Consider the following 19,063-nt stretch of genomic DNA (forward strand, 5'->3'; position numbering starts at 1 on the left):
TTCAAGCAACATGGCTTACCTGGTACGCGACAAGAATTGGCAACAGGCAACAGGAATTGGGTTTGCTAGCAGAGATGTGTTTTGCTCTGTTTGAATAGAAACAATGCATCACAACCACATAGCATTTAAAGGATTGAAAACTTAGATTTTGTCACAGCGAAATGTTATCTTATTTTCATACATGTAGATTCAACATTTTCTGATTCTGCAGTGTTATCTAGGTCAATATATCTGTACAGCAATGTCGACATAACTATGTATTTATTCACTCACCTTTCTCCCTTAGTAAGTTTAACGAGACTAGTCATGTCCGACACTTACGGCGTCCGAGGGGAAACACCTTCAGTAACTAGAAACTGCAATTTCTGGAGAAATTACTCTGGGTCTTTGCTGTGTGGAGATACAGATCCTAGCCCCAACCAGGTTGGTTTGGGGACCTTTGGGAGACACATCCTGGTCATATCAGGTCATTTGGGGATATTTAGGGGGCGTGTCCCTGCTATATCAAGTCGTTTGGGGACATTTGGGAGGCGTGTCCTAGTCATATCAGGTTATTTGTGGAAATTTGGGGGCGTGTCCTAGTCATATCAGGTCATTTGTGGAAATTTGGGGGCGTGGCCAGGTCATATCAGGTCATTTGGGGATATTTGGGGGGCGTGCCCTGGTCATAACAGGTCATTTGGGGTTATTGGGGGGGGCGTGTCCTAGTATATCAGGTCATTTTGGGACATTTGGGGGTCGTGTCCTTGTCATATCTGGTCATTTCATGTTGATTTGGGGACATTTGTTTTTTGCCATTGAAAATAAATGGGTAATTTGGACATCCGTGGTCGTCAATGGCATCCACTTAGTTGCGTCAATGGAATCAAAGTACATTGGCATCAATAGAATCGACAAACATGGCGCCTAAAGTAAATGCCATTGAAAATGTATGGGAAATTTGGACGTCCATGGCCGTCAATGGCATCAACTTCCACATACGTCAATGGAATCTGGGACATTTGGGTGACACTTCCTATTGATATCTTGTCATTTCCTGTTGATTTAGGGACATTAATTTTTTTGCCATTGAAAATGAACAGGAAATTTGGACTTCCATGGCCGTCAATGGCATCGACTTACATATATGTCAATGGAATCCAAGTACATTGGCATCAATAGATTCGATATACATGGCCTTCAATGGCATCAATGCACTGTAAATTCCATTGGAAATTCCGTTGGAAATGAATGGGAAATTTGAATCAATGTTGCATCCCATTAAAAATGAATTGGAAGTTTTTGGCAAATTTCCAGAAAACTGTAAATTTTTTCCAAATTCTGTATACAACTTTCATGCCCCTCACCGTCCCAGAATTTTGATGTCCAAATTATGTGATTTGGTCAAAAGTTGTAGGACTAGATACATTTTGAAAAAAATATTTTTTATTCGAAAAATTTGTGAAAAATTGGCGATTACGGGCGAACGGAAACATTTTCGGGGTCGATCGAAAAATTCTCTGCGTCGTGTGAAAATTCCGGTCGTTTCGATATCCGAGCGGTGCCGATCGGTCAAACGGTTCGGGCTGTGCGGTGCGCCAAAGAAATCCCATTCAAAAAAACAAAAATTGAGTAACACCGAAAAAGACCCAGATAATTACCGCAGGGTAGTTTTTTAAATATGGGGCTCAACGAGATGTGCGAGTATGGAAGGGGCGTAGCTGCTGATTTCAGCAAATCACCAAAGGGCTACGTAATATAGTTCCTGCGGCCCCATAGAAAGTACTCACTTCAGAGTAAGGGCAAAAATGGTTCTCGGAATTCGAGTTCCTCTTCCCTAGTTCTTACATATCCGAACACGCAAAATGACGTCATCCACCCCCAAAAGGTTCGAGGAACTGCGGATAGTTGGAACAGTGCGAAAGCCAGGTCATTTCCTGTTCATTTTGGGATACAGGATTTTTTGCCATTGAAAATGAACGGGAAATGTGGAGGTACATGGCATCGACTTACATATGTGTCAATGGAATCCAAGTACATTGGCTTCACTAGAATTGACATACATGACCGTCAATGGAAGGGACGTGCATAGCACTCATTGGCATCTGTGTTACATGGGGGGTCAATGCAACGTAAATACCATTGATGATGAAACTTTTTTATTTCAAGCATGCACACACAAACAAAAAAAATACAATATAATTCAACAAAAATAACTGCACTCGAAAGGGAGTGGGAAGAAGAAAAAACTTATTTTATCCCACCCCTGATCTCACTGTCCAGCATCCTTACTCGTGGGATACTCCTGTCCACACAATGAAAACGAAGAAAAAAGGAAAAACGGACAAAAACAACTAAACCAACGGACAACCAACTAAACTTGGCTCATTCACAATAATTTCAATATTTACACCAATTGACAAAAACAGCAACACACATTTTCAGCAAATGTCATTATATTGTGACCAGACCATATTTTTATAAAACGAGTTAAAGTTTTGGATATTTTGACACTGCTTGAAATGATTGAAAATGAATGGGGAAATTTGGACTTCACTGGCTGTCAATGCCATCCGTTTGGAAACGAATGGGAAAATATTTGACGAATTTTGGAAGAACCGTACGTTTCTGCTAAATTCTGTATACAACTTTTATGCCCCTTACCGTCCCCGCATTTTTCATGTGCAAATTATGTGATTTGGTCAAAAATCGTAGGACTCGATACATTTTGAAACTTTTTTTTTTTTTTTTTAACTCGCATCTACGGGCGAACAGAGAATTTCTTGGGTCATTTGAAAAATTCCGGCGTTTCGTTATTTGACAGGTGCCGACGGTCAAACGGTTCGGGCTGTGCGGTGCGCTGAAAAAACGCGGAGAAAAAGATGTTCATGTAAGAATAAAGTCGAGCAATTTCTTATATGGGCCTTTAAGACCCATATAAGAAAATATATACTGTATGTTCAGTTTCCTCTACGCTGCCGAGCAACCACCTTGTAAATAACCATCTGCTCGTTGAAAGGCTTTGCCTTTCTAAGATGAGCAGAGCTAGATCAGGTTGGGCATGAATGACCTTTACGGATGCTTTTGACTTCAAGGCCTTTGCAGTCAGACCAATCCGCCCCCGTACTTATCAGGAACCCATTACTTCTTGGAAAACACGCTCTTTCAAACAGAGCCAACGCAAAAACAGAAATCCTTTTAGAATGCCTCCAATGTGCCACATGTTGTTTTTGTGTGACTGGCAGAAAACAGACATGTGGGATTCCTTGAATGTGCCAAAAAAACAAATCCAGTGACGCGTCAATCGGTGTGTCACTGTGCTCCCTTCGGTCATTATAAAAACATTGCAATTTATGTGTACCTACAAGCACAGAACAAAATGGCACTTCTCATGTAAATGGAATGTATGTATCAGTACTTTATGTAATGAAACAGCAAGCCATTAAATATGGATCAAAACACAGATGAGGACGTTTGTAGTACTGTCATTTTCAGACGGTAAACCGTTCATTTTCTCCCTCATTTGAAATCCTGCGGCTTATAGTCCATGGAGTGTGGCTTATTTGTTGATTTATTTGGGTTCATAGGTAACACCTTCTTTGACAGCGGTGTCATTTGGGTTATTTGGGTTTGACAGCGGTGTCATAAGACTGCCATAAGACCGACATAATTATGACATTGAAGGAATCAGACTTTTAAGCCAGACTGCCGGAATCCTGCCAGCCAGACCCGCGCTGGCGCTGCTCCAACGACCCGGGCCGGCGAAACACCGACAACCTGGCCAAAAGGCCAAACTCTGCGCGTTTATCTTAAGAGCAGTTTACATGGCGACTCTGCGACACCAAGACGCGATGACTGTGTTGCGGAGTGGCCTCGCGTTCGTATGGTGTCGGTGAAGATGGAAGGCAAAGACACAAACCATGGAATACTGCCTCCAAAGTGGAAGAATTCGATTGCGGGGGCTTGCTCAGCATACATATATCAAAAGCTCACGTGGTGCGGGACCGGCGCCGATAACGTCAGCACTCGTACATGTCACAATGCGCGTGCGCAGCTGTGCTATTAAACATTACAAACGGCAAATATGGCGGAACGTCAGCTTTAATTTATTGTTTTTATAATATTTTTAATTATGTTGAATGTTTCCATTTTTGTGCCTTTTGGAACAAAAAAAAAATTGCCATTGCTTGGAGTGGGAGGGCATGTTGTCTTCCGGGCTGAGGAGGTCAAAGTCTCTGTCGCCTTGTAAATCTGTACTGCCCCCTAGGGCCTGGCATGAATAATACATCGTTTTGATGCGGAATTACGACATTGGTTGAATGGCGACGGAACCATATAGATGCAAACATGAAATTTTTCGTCTTCTCGGAGAGTCACTGTGTAAATGGCCCCTTAGTCTTAACTCCTTGTACTGACTCCATTTTGAAAGCTGGAAAAGGCTTGGAAACACAAGTTCAGGTCAACAGCGATCAAACAGCAAGGCGAAACAAACGGACTCAGGCGAGGAGGCAGACTCGTTCCAAGTTCACCATGTCACAAGTCAACAAAAGGTTCCCGAGAAAAAATGACAATGGTTAGGTAAACATTCAGTCTTTTTGAAGGCTCTCGCGGGGCGGGCTGTGGGCAGCGAAGGGTGTGCTTGGGCGTTGTTTAAGATTATTGTCTGTTTGTGGACAGAAGGATTCGGGTGTTACTGTTGTCAGGGCAACGAGTGTTGTGGATTTTGCCACCTCAGCGTCAAAGGGGTCTCGGAGTCCTATCAGTCGTGTTATCAGTTAGATATCGAGCGCTCTGCGATGTTCCTTGTGTTGGGACAAGACGTCCCGCCATTCGTTCTGGACTGTCCGGGAGAACTGATTGTGGGAATTGGTGGTGCAGACGTGGGCTTGTAGATATCTTGCCTCGTTAGAGTCAATCTTGCTCAGTCAGTTGTATGACGCACACGTTGGGCTTCCGTGATAAGGAGGTGTCATGTATCTCTTATGCCCTATATTCTGCTTGTTTTCCTTAAACTATTGTATAAGTGCTATTTATTTCATATTGGGTGTGTTAGAGTAATTCAAACAGTTGATCGGTAAATACGAGAAAAGATACTATTCCCTTCAACATGAAGACATTATCATTGGCATTAATGAATGCGTATGACAGTTGTCATTTAGTGTATTCCGGCAAATTATGTCACTAACTCCATTTATGTCTCTTTTACATCCATTCAAAAGTGAGATAATTTGCCGGATGACAACTGTCATAAGCATTCGTTATTGCTCATGGCAGTGTCATGTCATAATTATGATGGTCTTATGAAAGTTTTATGGCACCACTGTCAAATAAAGTGTTACCAAACACCATAACTAGAAATAAATGAAACAACTAGAACAGTAACTGAAGAAATAATTAGCACAGAACATGAATTTTGATTGTAATTTACATCTGTAGCGCTGCAATTCATGCTAGGAGGTATGTTGGATGACAGCAGGTGGCAGCAGAGCTTCATTTGGCCAAATGAAGCTACTTGAAGCAATAAAGCTTTGCAGCCAACTGGTTCAAAGCTTCATGGCGGTTCATTTGGTCTCATGAAAGTCTGCCGCTGTCAAATAAAGTGTTACCGGTTAATATCTTTTGGTGTAAATATCCTATGATACAGTGAGGACAGCTGTGGCTTACTATATATTCCAGTTTGTCTTATTTATGAAAAAAATTGGTGGGTAGCAGCTTTTTATACACATCAAGTAGAAACCTATTTCATTGTTCCATTACATTCTGCGTTCCCCTAAAGGTGGCGTGGGCACGGCGGCCACGCAGCTCTGCAAGACCGTGAAGGACGTCACCGTGTTCGGCACGGCGTCGGCCAGCAAGCACGAAGCTATCGGTCAGGCGGGCGTCACGCATCCTATCGACTACCGCACCAAGGACTACGTGGAGGAGGTCCGCAAAATCAGCCCCAAAGGTGAGGGAGTGGATTCAGCCGATGACTTGACTGATGCGCTAAGCAGTGTTGTTTTTATCAGCGGTGACTATAACGAAAATATTTAGTCAACAAACAATTTTTTCATGACGATGACGAGACGATAATGAGATAAAAACGTGTTTTGGGAGACTAAAACATAACAAAACTCATGGCAGTTTTCGTCTGACCATAGTTTCCGTCACATGTTCAAAATGTGTGACATTTTATGTGTAGTTAGCCTGCATCGTAGCAGTGTCTGGTTGTGTCACTCTTGTAACGTGCTGCTGCTCTCCAGGCTTGCACATAGGGTAAGATTTGTTTTCTTATCATTGCCAGAGAGAATATGTAATTTTGCTTGAGTCTTTAAAGGTCTGAGCTGAGTGATCACTTTACACTAAATGTAACTCGTAGCATTAGCATAGCATTCACGTTAACGTTAGGCTAATGCTAATGGCAAGTGTCATCTTAAACTCTTGGACAATTTTTTTTTTACATACATGGGTATAATTTAGGGCTCTCAAAATTATCGCGTTAACGGGTGGTAATTAATATTTTTAATTAATCACGTTAAAATATTTGACGCATTTAACGCACATGCCCTGCTCAAACAGATTAAAATGACAGTACAGTGTAATGTTCGCTTGTTACTTGTTTTTTTGGTGTTTGGCGCCCTCTGCTGGCACTTGGGTCCAATTGATTTTATGGGTTAGTACCATGAGTGAGCATGGTGTAATTATTGACATCAACAATGGCGAGCTACTAGTTTATTTTTTGATTGAAAATATTACAATTTTTAATAAAACGAAAACATTAAAAGGGGTTTTAATATAAAATTTCTATAACTTTTACTAAAATTTATCTTTTAAGAGCTACAAATCTTTCTATCCATGGATCACTTTAAGAGAATGTTAATAATGTTGAAATCTTGTTGATTTATTGTTATGATAAACAATTACAGTACTTATGTACCGTATGTTGAATTTATATAACCATTTAGTGTCTTATCTTTCCATTCCAACAATAATTTACAGAAAAATATGGCATATTTTATAGATGGTTTGAATTGCGATTAATTACGATTAATTAATTTTTAAGTTGTAATTAACTTGATTAAAAATTTTAATGGTTTGACAGCCCTAGTATAATTAATTGAAAATAATACCGTTTTCTTGCCGAGTGTGTATTATCACCAAGTTGGTGTTGTCCTTGTAGACACTACAATACGTGCTCGTCTGCCAGTGTTCATTCGAAATAGTTGGAAACCTTTATTTTTGAAGTAAATATTTTTCATTTTACGAATGAAAACATTTTTCGTAAACGTCGACTAAAACGAGATAAAATTAGTCTTGAGTTTTCGTCAACAAAAACTAGATGAAGACAAACACATTTTGAGATGACTAAAATATGACTGCCACAAATTAGTATTATCGTCCAAAAGACAAAGACTAAAACGAAAATGAAAAGGGCTGCCAAAAACAACATTGGTGCTACGGCTTTTTTTTCTCGTTTTGTGTGTAATTTGTGCATAAACACCATCGAGAGCACTTTTGTCTTTCACTCTAGGACTGGACATCGTGCTGGACCCTCTTGGAGGATCGGATACCCACAAGGCCTACAACCTGCTTAAACCCATGGGCAAACTTATCACTTACGGTCAGTCAAAACAATGCAGGAGACGTATTGTGATATCGAATCAATTCAATAACTATTTTCAACATTTATACTACACACTTTAGAAGGATGATTTTATATATTCTTCTTTTCCTTTCGGCTTTTCTGTGTCGCCACAGCAAATTAGTTGACTCCATAATATAATGTTAAAATAAATAGATGAAAAAAAATAAATAACTGAAATATTTTAAATAATTTTGAAATAAATAGAACTTATCGACTCAAACCCACAGCCACAGCTCAAGTTGCTCAACATTAAAACAAGAGCAATAAAGGACTTAAACAATATATGATCAAAATGATTTTATGTAAAACACATACAGTACCACTACTACTATTAATATTAATTACCGTATTGGCCCGAATATAAGACTGCCCTGATTATAAGACGACCCCCTCTTTTTCAAGATTCAACTTTGAAAAAGACTTTTTGATCACCAAATTAATTTTCATACAGAAAATAATTACAGTACATCCAAAACAAATTATTATAACAATATATTTGAGAGAAAAAGCATGTTATTTTGCCTCATTCAAATCTTAATATTTGAACATTTAAATATGTAAACTGCATTCGTAAATGAATGGCTTCTGGTTTTTGAAATGTAAATAAAACAATCTATTGTGATAGAACAACAAAATGGCAATAACTGCATTAACAGTCAAAGTGAAGTCTAAGGGCCCAAGTACACCGCATGCGTGATCGTTGCGTTTCCGGTCCGACTCCGGTAAAAAATAGCGCCGGAGCCAATCCGTTCCCATTATATCCTATTGTTCAACGTATACCGGCCGCGTCAGTGCTCCGGCTTGACTGAGAACCACCTCCGGCGTGCCGCATGCCCGCCGGATGGTATAGGCTATTTTCTATTTTTGCCGGACACGCATCCGGCAAAATGGGCGGAGCTGGGCCTGACGTCAAAAGCCCAGGTGCCTAATCACGGTTTAAACACGAGCGAAAATGGATGATGAGCGCTTCATCATGGAGGTGGAAAGCCACAAAGTGATATACATGCAGCAGATATTACTATAAGGACACCATTAAAAGCGAAACTGCAAAGTGTCCTATTATGTGTGTTTTTCTGGCAATGATATCAAACACGACGTGCTAAGCAAAAAAAAAAAAAAAAAAAAAAAGACAGCGTATCTGGAAGTGGTTCCACTGCAGAAATTCTCGTGCCCCGCGTACAAACAATCTCGGTTTGTATACAGAGTCGAGGGGGGAAAGTACGAAAGAGAAAAAAGAGACGAAAGAAAAAAAAGAGACACCCACAAGTTTCGACCTGGTGGTCTATTCAAGACGTTTCTCTTTCTTTCCTACATTTCACTTGACTCTTCATAGAAAAAACAACAGTTTGCGCTGGCCACATGAATCTGCAGTGTTGAGACACCAATTCCAAGTACGCTGTTTTTTTAGTTCATGTCGAATATAATTCGCTATCCATTTTATAAATATGACAGATTATTTATCAGTTGTTTATAACAGCTCTATGAGATGTTATGTGCCATAAATTTTAAATGTGCACAAAGATATAAACGCACCGACACAACCAAGGGCATAATAGCCCCCCTTCCCTCCACACACGGAGCCCTGATCTCAACATGATGCAGTCAATCTGGAATTAAGAGACAGACACAAATAAAATATTGTAGTGTCGCCGGGGCTGTCATCGGTGGGTTAATTTATGCACCAACGCGGGGCTGTCATTGGTGTGCTGGTGCACCAGCGCGACACTCCGATTGGTGGACTAGATAGCGTCAGTGTAAATACAGTGGGGAGAACAAGTATTTGATACACTGACAATGGGAAAACCCATTGGCAGTGTATCAAATACTTGTTCTCCCCACTGTAGTTGTTGTTTTTGCATTGGTGAGGTGGCGGGAAGTTAATAAAGAAAAAGAGGAAAAAGGCGTTGAAGCTCGTGTGTTGTTTTCGCGGCCAAACTTCCGCTTAGCAAACGTTACATTATCAATATGCAAGAAAAAAAATGTGCTCTCTCTCTGCTTCTCTGATGAGTACATACTACAGACTCTGTGTGTTTGTCGTTGATTTAAATGGCACATGATCGCGCGCGATCACGCGAGAGCTCACGAGGGGACGGAGTTGGCGGACCGCAGCCGTGCAGCAGCCGGTATGATTTGCCTGTTTTTGACGGACTGCGTGGCACGCAGGCAACACTGAACCGGACCGGAACCGCAACGATCACGCATGCAGTGTACTTGGGCCTTAACTGTAACTGTAGTCTTGAAAAAAAGCTGAATAAGGAAAAACATTGCAATAAAATAATGCAAACTGGTTAAACTTGAGAGTAGCTGAGATCTGCCATGACAGAACGATAATGATATCTGGCACCATCTAGTGTCTTGAATGTGTATAATGTCTAGACCGAGAATATAAGACGACCCCCTCTTTTTCAGTCTTATTTCAAGGCAAAAAACACCGTCTTATATTTGGGCCAATACGGTAGTTGAGTATTAATGGAGAGAGAGCGTAAGAGACAGAGCGCGTGTATGACTTGTATCATTATTTACAAATTATTAGGGCTGCAACAATCGGCTATTTTAGTAATCGAGTATTCGACTGAAAATTCTATCGATTAATCGAGTAATCGGATTAAACTTTTTTTTTTAGGTAAGGAGCAATTATAAATATACACGAGAAAACAAGATATTTCATCTAATATTGAACCATTTGCAGTCAATCAATGTCTTTATTTTCGATTGTTGGAAACAGCCAACAATTGCATCTCAGAAGTGACTAGGAAAAAAACAACCTTTTTACTGTTTTCACTCAAAAACCTCTAGATCTTATTTTTTAAAAAAATCTTATTTCTTACTTAATAATTTAATTACGCTTGATAACACACTAGAGCTGCAGATATCGATTATTGTAGTAGTCAGTTAATCAATGAACTAGTTAGTTTGAATAATCAAGTAATCGGATAAACATGAAAAAATTAAAATACCTGAGCTGGGCCTCAAACAGTATAAAAGGCTCTACATATGTACAACAAAAGACCAATTGGCTAACTTACATAGCAAAAGACCACTAGCTTAAATGCTATAAAATACTTTTTTTGTGTGTGTGTACAATGCTCTCAACAAATAGTTCCAACACATATTCCCACCAAAATTGGCTAAATATACCTTCAAACTAAATTACGAATGCATTAAAAAAAAAACATTAGCTCAAACAAAAACCTGGCTTATGTTGGTCTTAACAGGGAGCAGCTGGATTTGGCCACGTAAAATGAGGCGACTGGAGGGCAGTGTATCCACCCAAATCAATGAAACTAAATGCAAACACTTTCAAAAACAAACTATTACAACGCCACTTTAATTAAACAAATACTCGAAGCAGCAAATTTTAATTCGAATATTTTTTTCTCATCGAATACTCGAGTTAATCGATTAATCGTTGCAGCACTACATATTATACACACACACTCTCTCTCTCAACACAGAAAGTCACCAGAGAGAAAAAACACTAAAGGCTGTATTATGAAAATGTTATTTTGAACAGTTGTTTACAATGGTGGAAGACAAAAGTATGGTAGATGAATGGTAGAGAAGAAACTAGTTAGCCGTCTTGGCATGCTAACTAGCCACGTTATTTGCCTCGTTAACAAGCTTACGCGTTAGTATTTGTTTTGCTAGACACACGAAACACGCTGGAGTGAACTCTCGTAGTTAGTGGGAAACGTTCATGACAGCGTTCACCTACCTTAAATTTTGTGTAAAGTGACGGATGATGATCACATACATGTGAAATCATGTAGGATGTGTTGCCTGCACGTCGACTACCCTTCCTCCTCTAAGCCTGTTTCTTTTCGGTAGCCAAAATACTCCTATACCAGCAACTTTTTTGAGGGTGGAAAAAGTTCAGGTGTAGTTTTGACAGACAGCAGTGTCACCGACAGAGTAAAAACCTCAGGAGGATGGGGGTGAGCTGCTGCTCCAAGCCACGGATTTCTCTCTGCATTTTTGGGACATAAAAAATAGCTAAAACCGTATGACGGAAAATTTGAGTGGTTCTGAAACTGTGACGTTTTCATACCACGGTAAACCCAGGGGTGAAAGTGGTTAGAATTTCTTGCCGGAACTTTTATTTTTTTGGGGGGGGGGGGGGGGGGGGCATCTTCATGTAGGGCACAGGTGTCAAACCGATTCCAGAAAGGGCCAAGTGGGTGCAGGTTTGCTTTCCAACCAATGAAGAGGACACCTTTTCACCAATCAGATCTTTGACATGTGGAATCAGTTAAACTTTGTCAGGTGCTGCTTGTTTCAGTAGGAAGTTCATTGGTTAAACTCTCTGCACGGGATCGGTTGGAACAAAATCCATCACCCACTTGGCCCTTTCTGGAATCGGTTTGACACCTGTGATGTAGGGCAATAATACGTCTTTTAAGATCCTCAGAGAGTTCTTTGCCATGTGGTGCCATGTTGGAACTTTCAGTGACCAGTATGAGTGTGCGAGCTGCACTACAAATTTGAACACAGCTGCTCCCTATGCACACCTGGACCTAGTTACACTAACAAGTCACATGACATTTTGGAGGGGAAATGACAAGTAGTACTCAATTTGGACATTTAGGGATGTAGTTTCTAAGGGGTGTACTCACTTTTGTTGCCAGGGGTTTAGATATTAAGGCCAGAACTTGCCGGAACTTTATTTTTTGGTGGGGGAGGGGGTCAAAACTACTAAAATGCAAAGAAAACACTTTTTGGTCAGTTATTTCTCTAACACATACAAAAACTGATTTTCATTCAAAATTGTATTTTTTCAATGATTTGCAAAATAAAAGTTAACAAAAACAGCTATAACCCCAACCTCCATCTCCTAATTTTTATTTTCCCTCATTTCCTCACATACTATATGCCAAATCTCAATTTTAACTACTTAAGAACATAGGATGTATATTAAAATCGCCGTTAATGTAAACATTTTTTAAATAATAAAGATATAAGTAACATACATTCAGAAAAATAAGTACAAATAACTTATATTATGCAGAGTGAAATGGAATATATTTTGAAGATCGTGCAAACATTGACTCTTTTAAATTAAAAGGAAACAAAGAAGTAGCCTAACATAAATGAACATATATAAGTCCAAAGTGCACATTGACAGCTAAGATGTTCTGAAGCTCCCCATCAGAGTAAATAAAACTAAATATGATAAATAAGCCACCTTAACTCTTTCGGATTTGATCCATTTTCTGTTGCATTGTGCTTTTTTTTTTTGTTGCTGTTTCAGAAAACATGCACATTTGAACCAATCAGAGCTAACTATCTCAGGTGACCACATGTTAGTATGTTAGCCAATTGAACGGATAAAGGAGTCCAGGCGTTTTGCTTTGCTGCGTGCATTCGCACATTAACGTGACTCGTCATCGTCAAACTTATTACTTTACTGATTACTGATACTGATTACTGTAGCAGCTGGGGAAACCTCCATGCCGTCCGTGGAATAAAATAAATAATAAATATCGGTGGAAACGGCTGACGCTACACAAGCAATTTATTATGCTTGTTGTTAACACTTGTGTATGTAAATCTGATTGTTGTAGATTGTTTTCTTCTTGGAGATGAAATGCATGTATAGCAGCTTTTTTTTTTTTTTTTACATAGCGTTTTCACAGTTGCAGTCTTATTTGCGGAATCAAAGCACCGTATACCAGAACAACGTTCCGGCCCTAAATCTTATACCGGAACTGTGTTCTGGCCCTGATTCCTATACCGGAACTGCGTTCCTGGCCGTTCCCGCCCACTTTCACCCCTGGGTAAACCTTGAAAGCGGTAACTTGCACATGCCTACTGAAGACCAAACGACATAGCTGGTCTCACCACAGTTTCATAACCCTTTCGTTTCATTTTAGCTGAAACGCTTATTTCACACTTTACACCTGACGCTTTTCTCCACCCGTTCCGGCCTGCCTGCACACGCTTCTTCACTTCTTTTCCACACTCTCCATTGCTCCGGACTGTCGAGCCTAAATACTCCTCCACCTTCTTGGTCTCTTCTCCCTTCTTCCACTTGGGTCAGCCTCATTTAATATATTAGGCCATTTTTTGGGAGGGTTTTTAACATCCCTCTTCTTTGTTGTGTGTCCAATCCAAGACACTTCCAAAGAAAATCTGTTTGCTGAGGTCATGCCGCTCTTTGGCGTGAAACATGGCTTAACAAGATGATTTACAGATCCCTTTTTGACCCAGCTAATTAAACACAGTGCATTATATCATAGTTGTCGTGTGTGTAGCGAGTGGGAAGGCCTGTATGACGATTCCTGCGGGAGTGGGCGGAGAACAGGGCTCCGGCTTTTCCGCCAAGCGCAAAAATGCTCGCGTGCTGACTCCCACCCTCGTCCATTCATCCTGAACCCTCTTGTCCATCTTATCCAAAGCAAACAATGGAGCACATTCTGTGTACTCCAAATGTGTCTGAATCTTAATCCCAAGTGTGCACGTGTAGCAATTATTGAAGAAATATGACAAAGCATTTCTCCTTCAGGTGCCGCTAACATGCTGGCGGGCCAGAAGAAGAACTTGCTGGCTGTGGCTAAGAATTGGTACCACCAGTTCTCCATCCACGCGCTCAGCCTAATCCAGAGCAACAAATCGGTGTGCGGCTTCCACCTGGGCTACCTGGACGGTGAGACGGAGCTGATCCACGAGGCCATGGACGCCATCCTGGAACTCTACAAGCAGGGCAAGATCAAACCCCGCATCGACTCTACCTGGCACCTGGAGCAGGTGAGCGTACGCCCAGTTCCGTTCGCTTTGCAACAATTAATACAGTACACGTAACCATAGGTGGAGTTTGACTTTTGGGGCAGGGGGGGCACAACACGTTGATGACCTCGAAATGCTGAGTCAGCAATAAAATGAACTTACAAGAATATTTGTAATAATAAGTTGACAATGAGCGTTTTTTGTTTCCCATCATTCTAGAGGAGAATTCTAAATCAGGCTGCTTAGGCAATACTTTTCGCCGAGATCATCATCCATTGAATATGGTACGCCCGCCGGTGTCGTGCTAATGTAGTTACTCCAGTCAAAAATGGTATCCCTTGGGCGTAGCCAAATGGAGCTAGATTTGTGTCTTTATTATTCAATCCAAAAAAGTTGCTTCAATTCAGCTATATATTTTCAACCAAAAAAATCGCTTCAATTAAAAAAAAAATGTTTGAATGCAGAAATAAATTTAAAACTGAAAAAAATGCATGTGAAAGCTATTTTTCTTGCATTTTTGTTGTTGTTTTTTTTTTTAATTGGAGCAACTTTTTTTGATTGAAGTAATGTTGATTTGTATTTGGGCCACATTTTGGGTAGGACATATTTGTCTTTATTATTCAATCAAAAAATAAGTTGCTACAAAAATTATATTTTCAAAAAAGTTTCTGTTTTCACAAAGGCGGACAAAATAGTCCATAGACTTGTTTTGAAGCGACGGGTGTTTCGTTTGGGATGACATTTAGGATAGCTACTTGTGTCGCATTCAAGAACTGCTCAGATTTCTAGCCGTCAGCCATCTTCCTGCCCTTGACAGTCTGTTGGAATAAAACACAGGGGGAGGATTGACTGTCGTCACATATGGATAAAATGGAAAGGACACTTTGGTGAATACTGACTCTTGACGAGTCTAATCAAATGATGTACAGTAGACGTGCTACATTGTCGCGGACAGCAAGGTAGCCGATGGCTAGAAATCCGAGCAGTTATTGAACGCGACAAGAGCAACCTTGCTCATCTGCACACGACAGCTACTTTCTACCTCCTTCTTCCTTCCGACAGCAACTCCTCCCGACGAAGTAAAGAAAAGAAAACAAAAATAAACAGGCGATATTGGGTAATTTCTCGTGGCACCGGTTGAAAAACACTGATATAGTTGTGTTGCAAATGTTGCTCTGAGCTGACTGACTGGTGAAATTGAGTGAAGTTGAGCCAAAGTTTTGAGCGTCGCCCCACCGTGTCCATGGTTGTATTCAAGTTGCATTGCACAAACACGCGCTTCGTGTGGCTTCTTCTTCGTGGTTTTCGGAAGCAATTTTTTTCCGCTCGGCGGTCAGGGCATCGAAACATGGACTCGAGATTTTGAAATTCCAACGGTTCCGGGACCATCGAAGTGTTAGAACCGGGTCCCATCGATGCTTGATGCCCAACCCTAAAAATAAATAAAAGTGCACATTGACAGGTAAGATGTTCTGAACCTCCCCATAAGAAAAAAATAAAATATAATAATCAGGGCTGTCAAAATTATTGCGTTAACGGGCGTTAATTAATTTTTTAAATTAATCACATTAAAATATTTGACGCAATTAACGCACATGCCCCGCTCAAACAGATGAAAATGAGAGCAGTGTAATGTCCGCGTGTTACTTGTTTTTTGGTGTTTGGCGCCCTCTGCTGGCGCTTGGGTCCAAATGATTTTATGGGTTTAAGCACAATGAGTGAGCATGGTGTAATTATTGACATCAACAATGGCGAGCTACTAGTTTATTTTTTGATTGAAAATGTTACAAATTTTAATAAAACGAAAACATTAAGAGGGGTTTTAATATAAAATTTCTATAACTTGTACTAACATATATCTTTTAAGAACTTCAAGTCTTTCTATCCATGGTTCGCTTTAAGAGAATGTTAATAATGTTAATGCCATCTTGATGATTTATTGTTATAATAAACAAATACAGTACTTATGTACCGTATGTTGAATGTATATATCCGTCTTGTGTCTTATCTTTCCATTCCAACAATAATTTACAAAAAAATATGGCATATTTTAGAGATGGTTTGAATTGAGATTCATTAATTTTTAAGCTGTAATTAACTCGATTAAAATATGTTAAACGTTTGACAGCCCTAATAATAATAATCTTATACCGCAATGGCGTTCCGGACCGTTCTGGCCCACTTTAACCCCTTATTTTACAGCACTAATGTGAAAAATTAAAAAATCAAAATGTCCGCCATTGACTCTTTGGTTCAAAATTGGTGTCCGGCGCTATTTCTACCCTCTCTAGGGCGAAGATTGAGTAGTTTGGTCCCCTATCTGTAAGAGTGTCAAGAGCTCAAAAACAAAATGCACCCTACTGAGCACACATTAATAATGATCTTTCATTCAAGCTACAAGGAAGCCAATGTCTCAAGCTCGGCTAGACAGAGTCAGACTGTCTGTGAGGAGAAAGCTGCCAAAAAAAGCGGATTATGAATGGGTAAGAGAGGCCAAATTCGGACCGTGATGCTTGGTCACAAGTTGGACCTTCCAAATGACACCCTCCCGCTGTTCATCCTTTTCTTCGGCCATCCATCTGTCACAAACTCCAGGTTTTTCCACTCTCTCCTTCCTTTTTCCTCTCCTATAGTCTTTCTTTTTTTCCCCCCTTCTCTTGTTGCCATGGCGACACCCTGTAGTCGGTGTGTGCGTGTCTGGCTAAGGGCGGCTCCCTGATGCAGGAGACAACAGGGGAAGAAAGAGAGAGAGGAAAAAGCGTTCTATACAAGATGACACACCCTGATTCTTTTCATCAATGCCTCCAAGATATTCCTTTCCAATAATCATTTTAAAAAATGTCGCTGCAAAATCTATTTTTCTCACACTCGCCAGGCTTTTCATCAGGAGCACGCCGTCCCAACCCTATGTTTAAAAAGAAAGACAACAGTCTGTAGCGATGATGTCGCGGTCCCTCGAACGGGGCTTCATTCACATCCCGAAGGATTCATACATACGAGAAAGCCACCGGTTGCTCTCCATCCCCTCCTCCCTCCGCTCCTTTTTCGCGGTGCGTGGAAGTCGTCAGGGCTTTAGGTTGCTAGGAGATGGCCCCGTTGCCGTGGCGCCGGTCGATAGGTGCGCCGCCCGCCTCGCGCCACTGACGACGGAAAAGGAGGCACGAAGAGACGGAGGCGGGTAGCGCAACAAGTGGAATCGCGCAGAATGCGAGCGCTCATTTGCGAAGGTTAAAAATCATATCAGTGACTCACCATGAGATATTAACGTGACATTTTGCTATGAAAAAAACAGGAGTGGATACGTCAACAACTGAAGGTTGAAGCTTTGTTTTAAATCAAAATTATATACATAGGCGGATCTTCTATTCAGGTGAAGTAGGCCCCCCAGCCAGTAGGGGGCCCCCATTGTATTATTTCGAGAAATCTGAGTAAAATTTACTTGAAGCACTAGCAGATAATTTCACTTATTTCTAGTAGATTTACATTGAAAACAAGGGAATTACATTTTTTTCCCTCAATTTTAAGGAGGTGGGTTTTTGCAGTGCATATGTATTGGTTCAGGTGATACACCGTTTGATTCAAAACCACCAAAGAAACATTTGGAAAACTTCCAGAATAAATGTTTGGATTTTATTAGGAAATTTAAATTGCATTTTTTTGAACAAAAATTATATTAACATACACAAGACATTGTTAGTCATCTCTTAAGTATCCAGGAACGCAAAAAAAAAAAAAATAAACATTTGTCTTAATACCACTCAAAATTGTCTGTCTAGATAAATTAACTACAACAACCAAAAAAAAACCTTCTTAGTCAGGGAATAACAAAAATAAATAAAAATGAAGCCTTCTTTCAAGAAAAACTACTGCTTTTGTCCACAAGCACAGCCAAACCCAACAAAAAATGAAAGCTCCTTTGGGCTGCTTTAAGACCACATAAGCAAAATAAAAATGAAAACTCGAGAGAAGGTGTTAACCTTGGTACACAATTTTTTTTTTTACAGCTAAGCAGAGTTTACTATATTTCTCAGTTTAATTAAAGTTAACATAGTAGAAAACACATACAGAAGGACACTTTTCCTAAGCAGATTCCTACTCCGTTAGCAAGTTCACAGCTTAATTTAATGGTAATGCTAAACTGTGATGCAGGTCGGACTTTCAGTAGCAAAATTAGTGGTGCGTTTCACAACAATTACGTTTTACAATACTTACTGCGGGCTACTGGCCGAAAAAAAACTTCTAATATCCCTCCCATGTAACGGAATTCTGTACTGTGAGAGTTGTGTGTGTTTTGGGAGGAGAAGTGGGGGGGTTGGGGTGGTCAAGTCATCAGCCAATCAAACGTGCGTTTAAAGAAAAACACATGGAATGGTAAATTCAGCAGTGAAAAAGAGGTCAATGCAAGTCTGAAAATAATTCACTTCATAATCGTAGGGTCAATTCTATCATTACAACAAATAGGAAGACAATCTAAATGGCCTGTATAACTGAACACATTATCTAATGCAAATAAGGTTGCTTAAAAGTTGGTGGGGACAATTTGGCTAGGTTCATACTACAGGTCTTAATGCACAAATCCGATTTTTTGTCATATCTGTTTTTTGGGCGTGCCCGTTCAGACTGCCTTTGTCCATTGAGACCATTCAAGTATTACGCATGCGCACTAATTCGCAGTCTGACACGCGCTGAGCAAGAAGCATGCGCAGAAGCATCAAAACAAATGACCTCACATGCTGG

At 40.3% G+C, this 19,063-nt stretch overlaps 1 protein-coding gene across 1 annotated transcript in view; it reads left to right on the top strand.

Annotated features, from left to right (window-relative positions):
* vat1 (vesicle amine transport 1) overlaps positions 1-19,063 on the top strand; it is a 76,215-nt gene that overhangs the window by 52,596 nt on the left and 4,556 nt on the right. Inside the window, exons 3-5 of the mRNA XM_057860803.1 lie at positions 5,756-5,926; positions 7,490-7,579; positions 14,106-14,347. Coding sequence (XP_057716786.1) covers positions 5,756-5,926; positions 7,490-7,579; positions 14,106-14,347 — 503 coding nt within the window. The remainder of the gene's footprint in view (positions 1-5,755; positions 5,927-7,489; positions 7,580-14,105; positions 14,348-19,063) is intronic.

This window comes from Corythoichthys intestinalis, chromosome 16 (genome assembly GCF_030265065.1).
Source record: "Corythoichthys intestinalis isolate RoL2023-P3 chromosome 16, ASM3026506v1, whole genome shotgun sequence".
Taxonomy (NCBI): Eukaryota; Metazoa; Chordata; class Actinopteri; order Syngnathiformes; family Syngnathidae; genus Corythoichthys; species Corythoichthys intestinalis.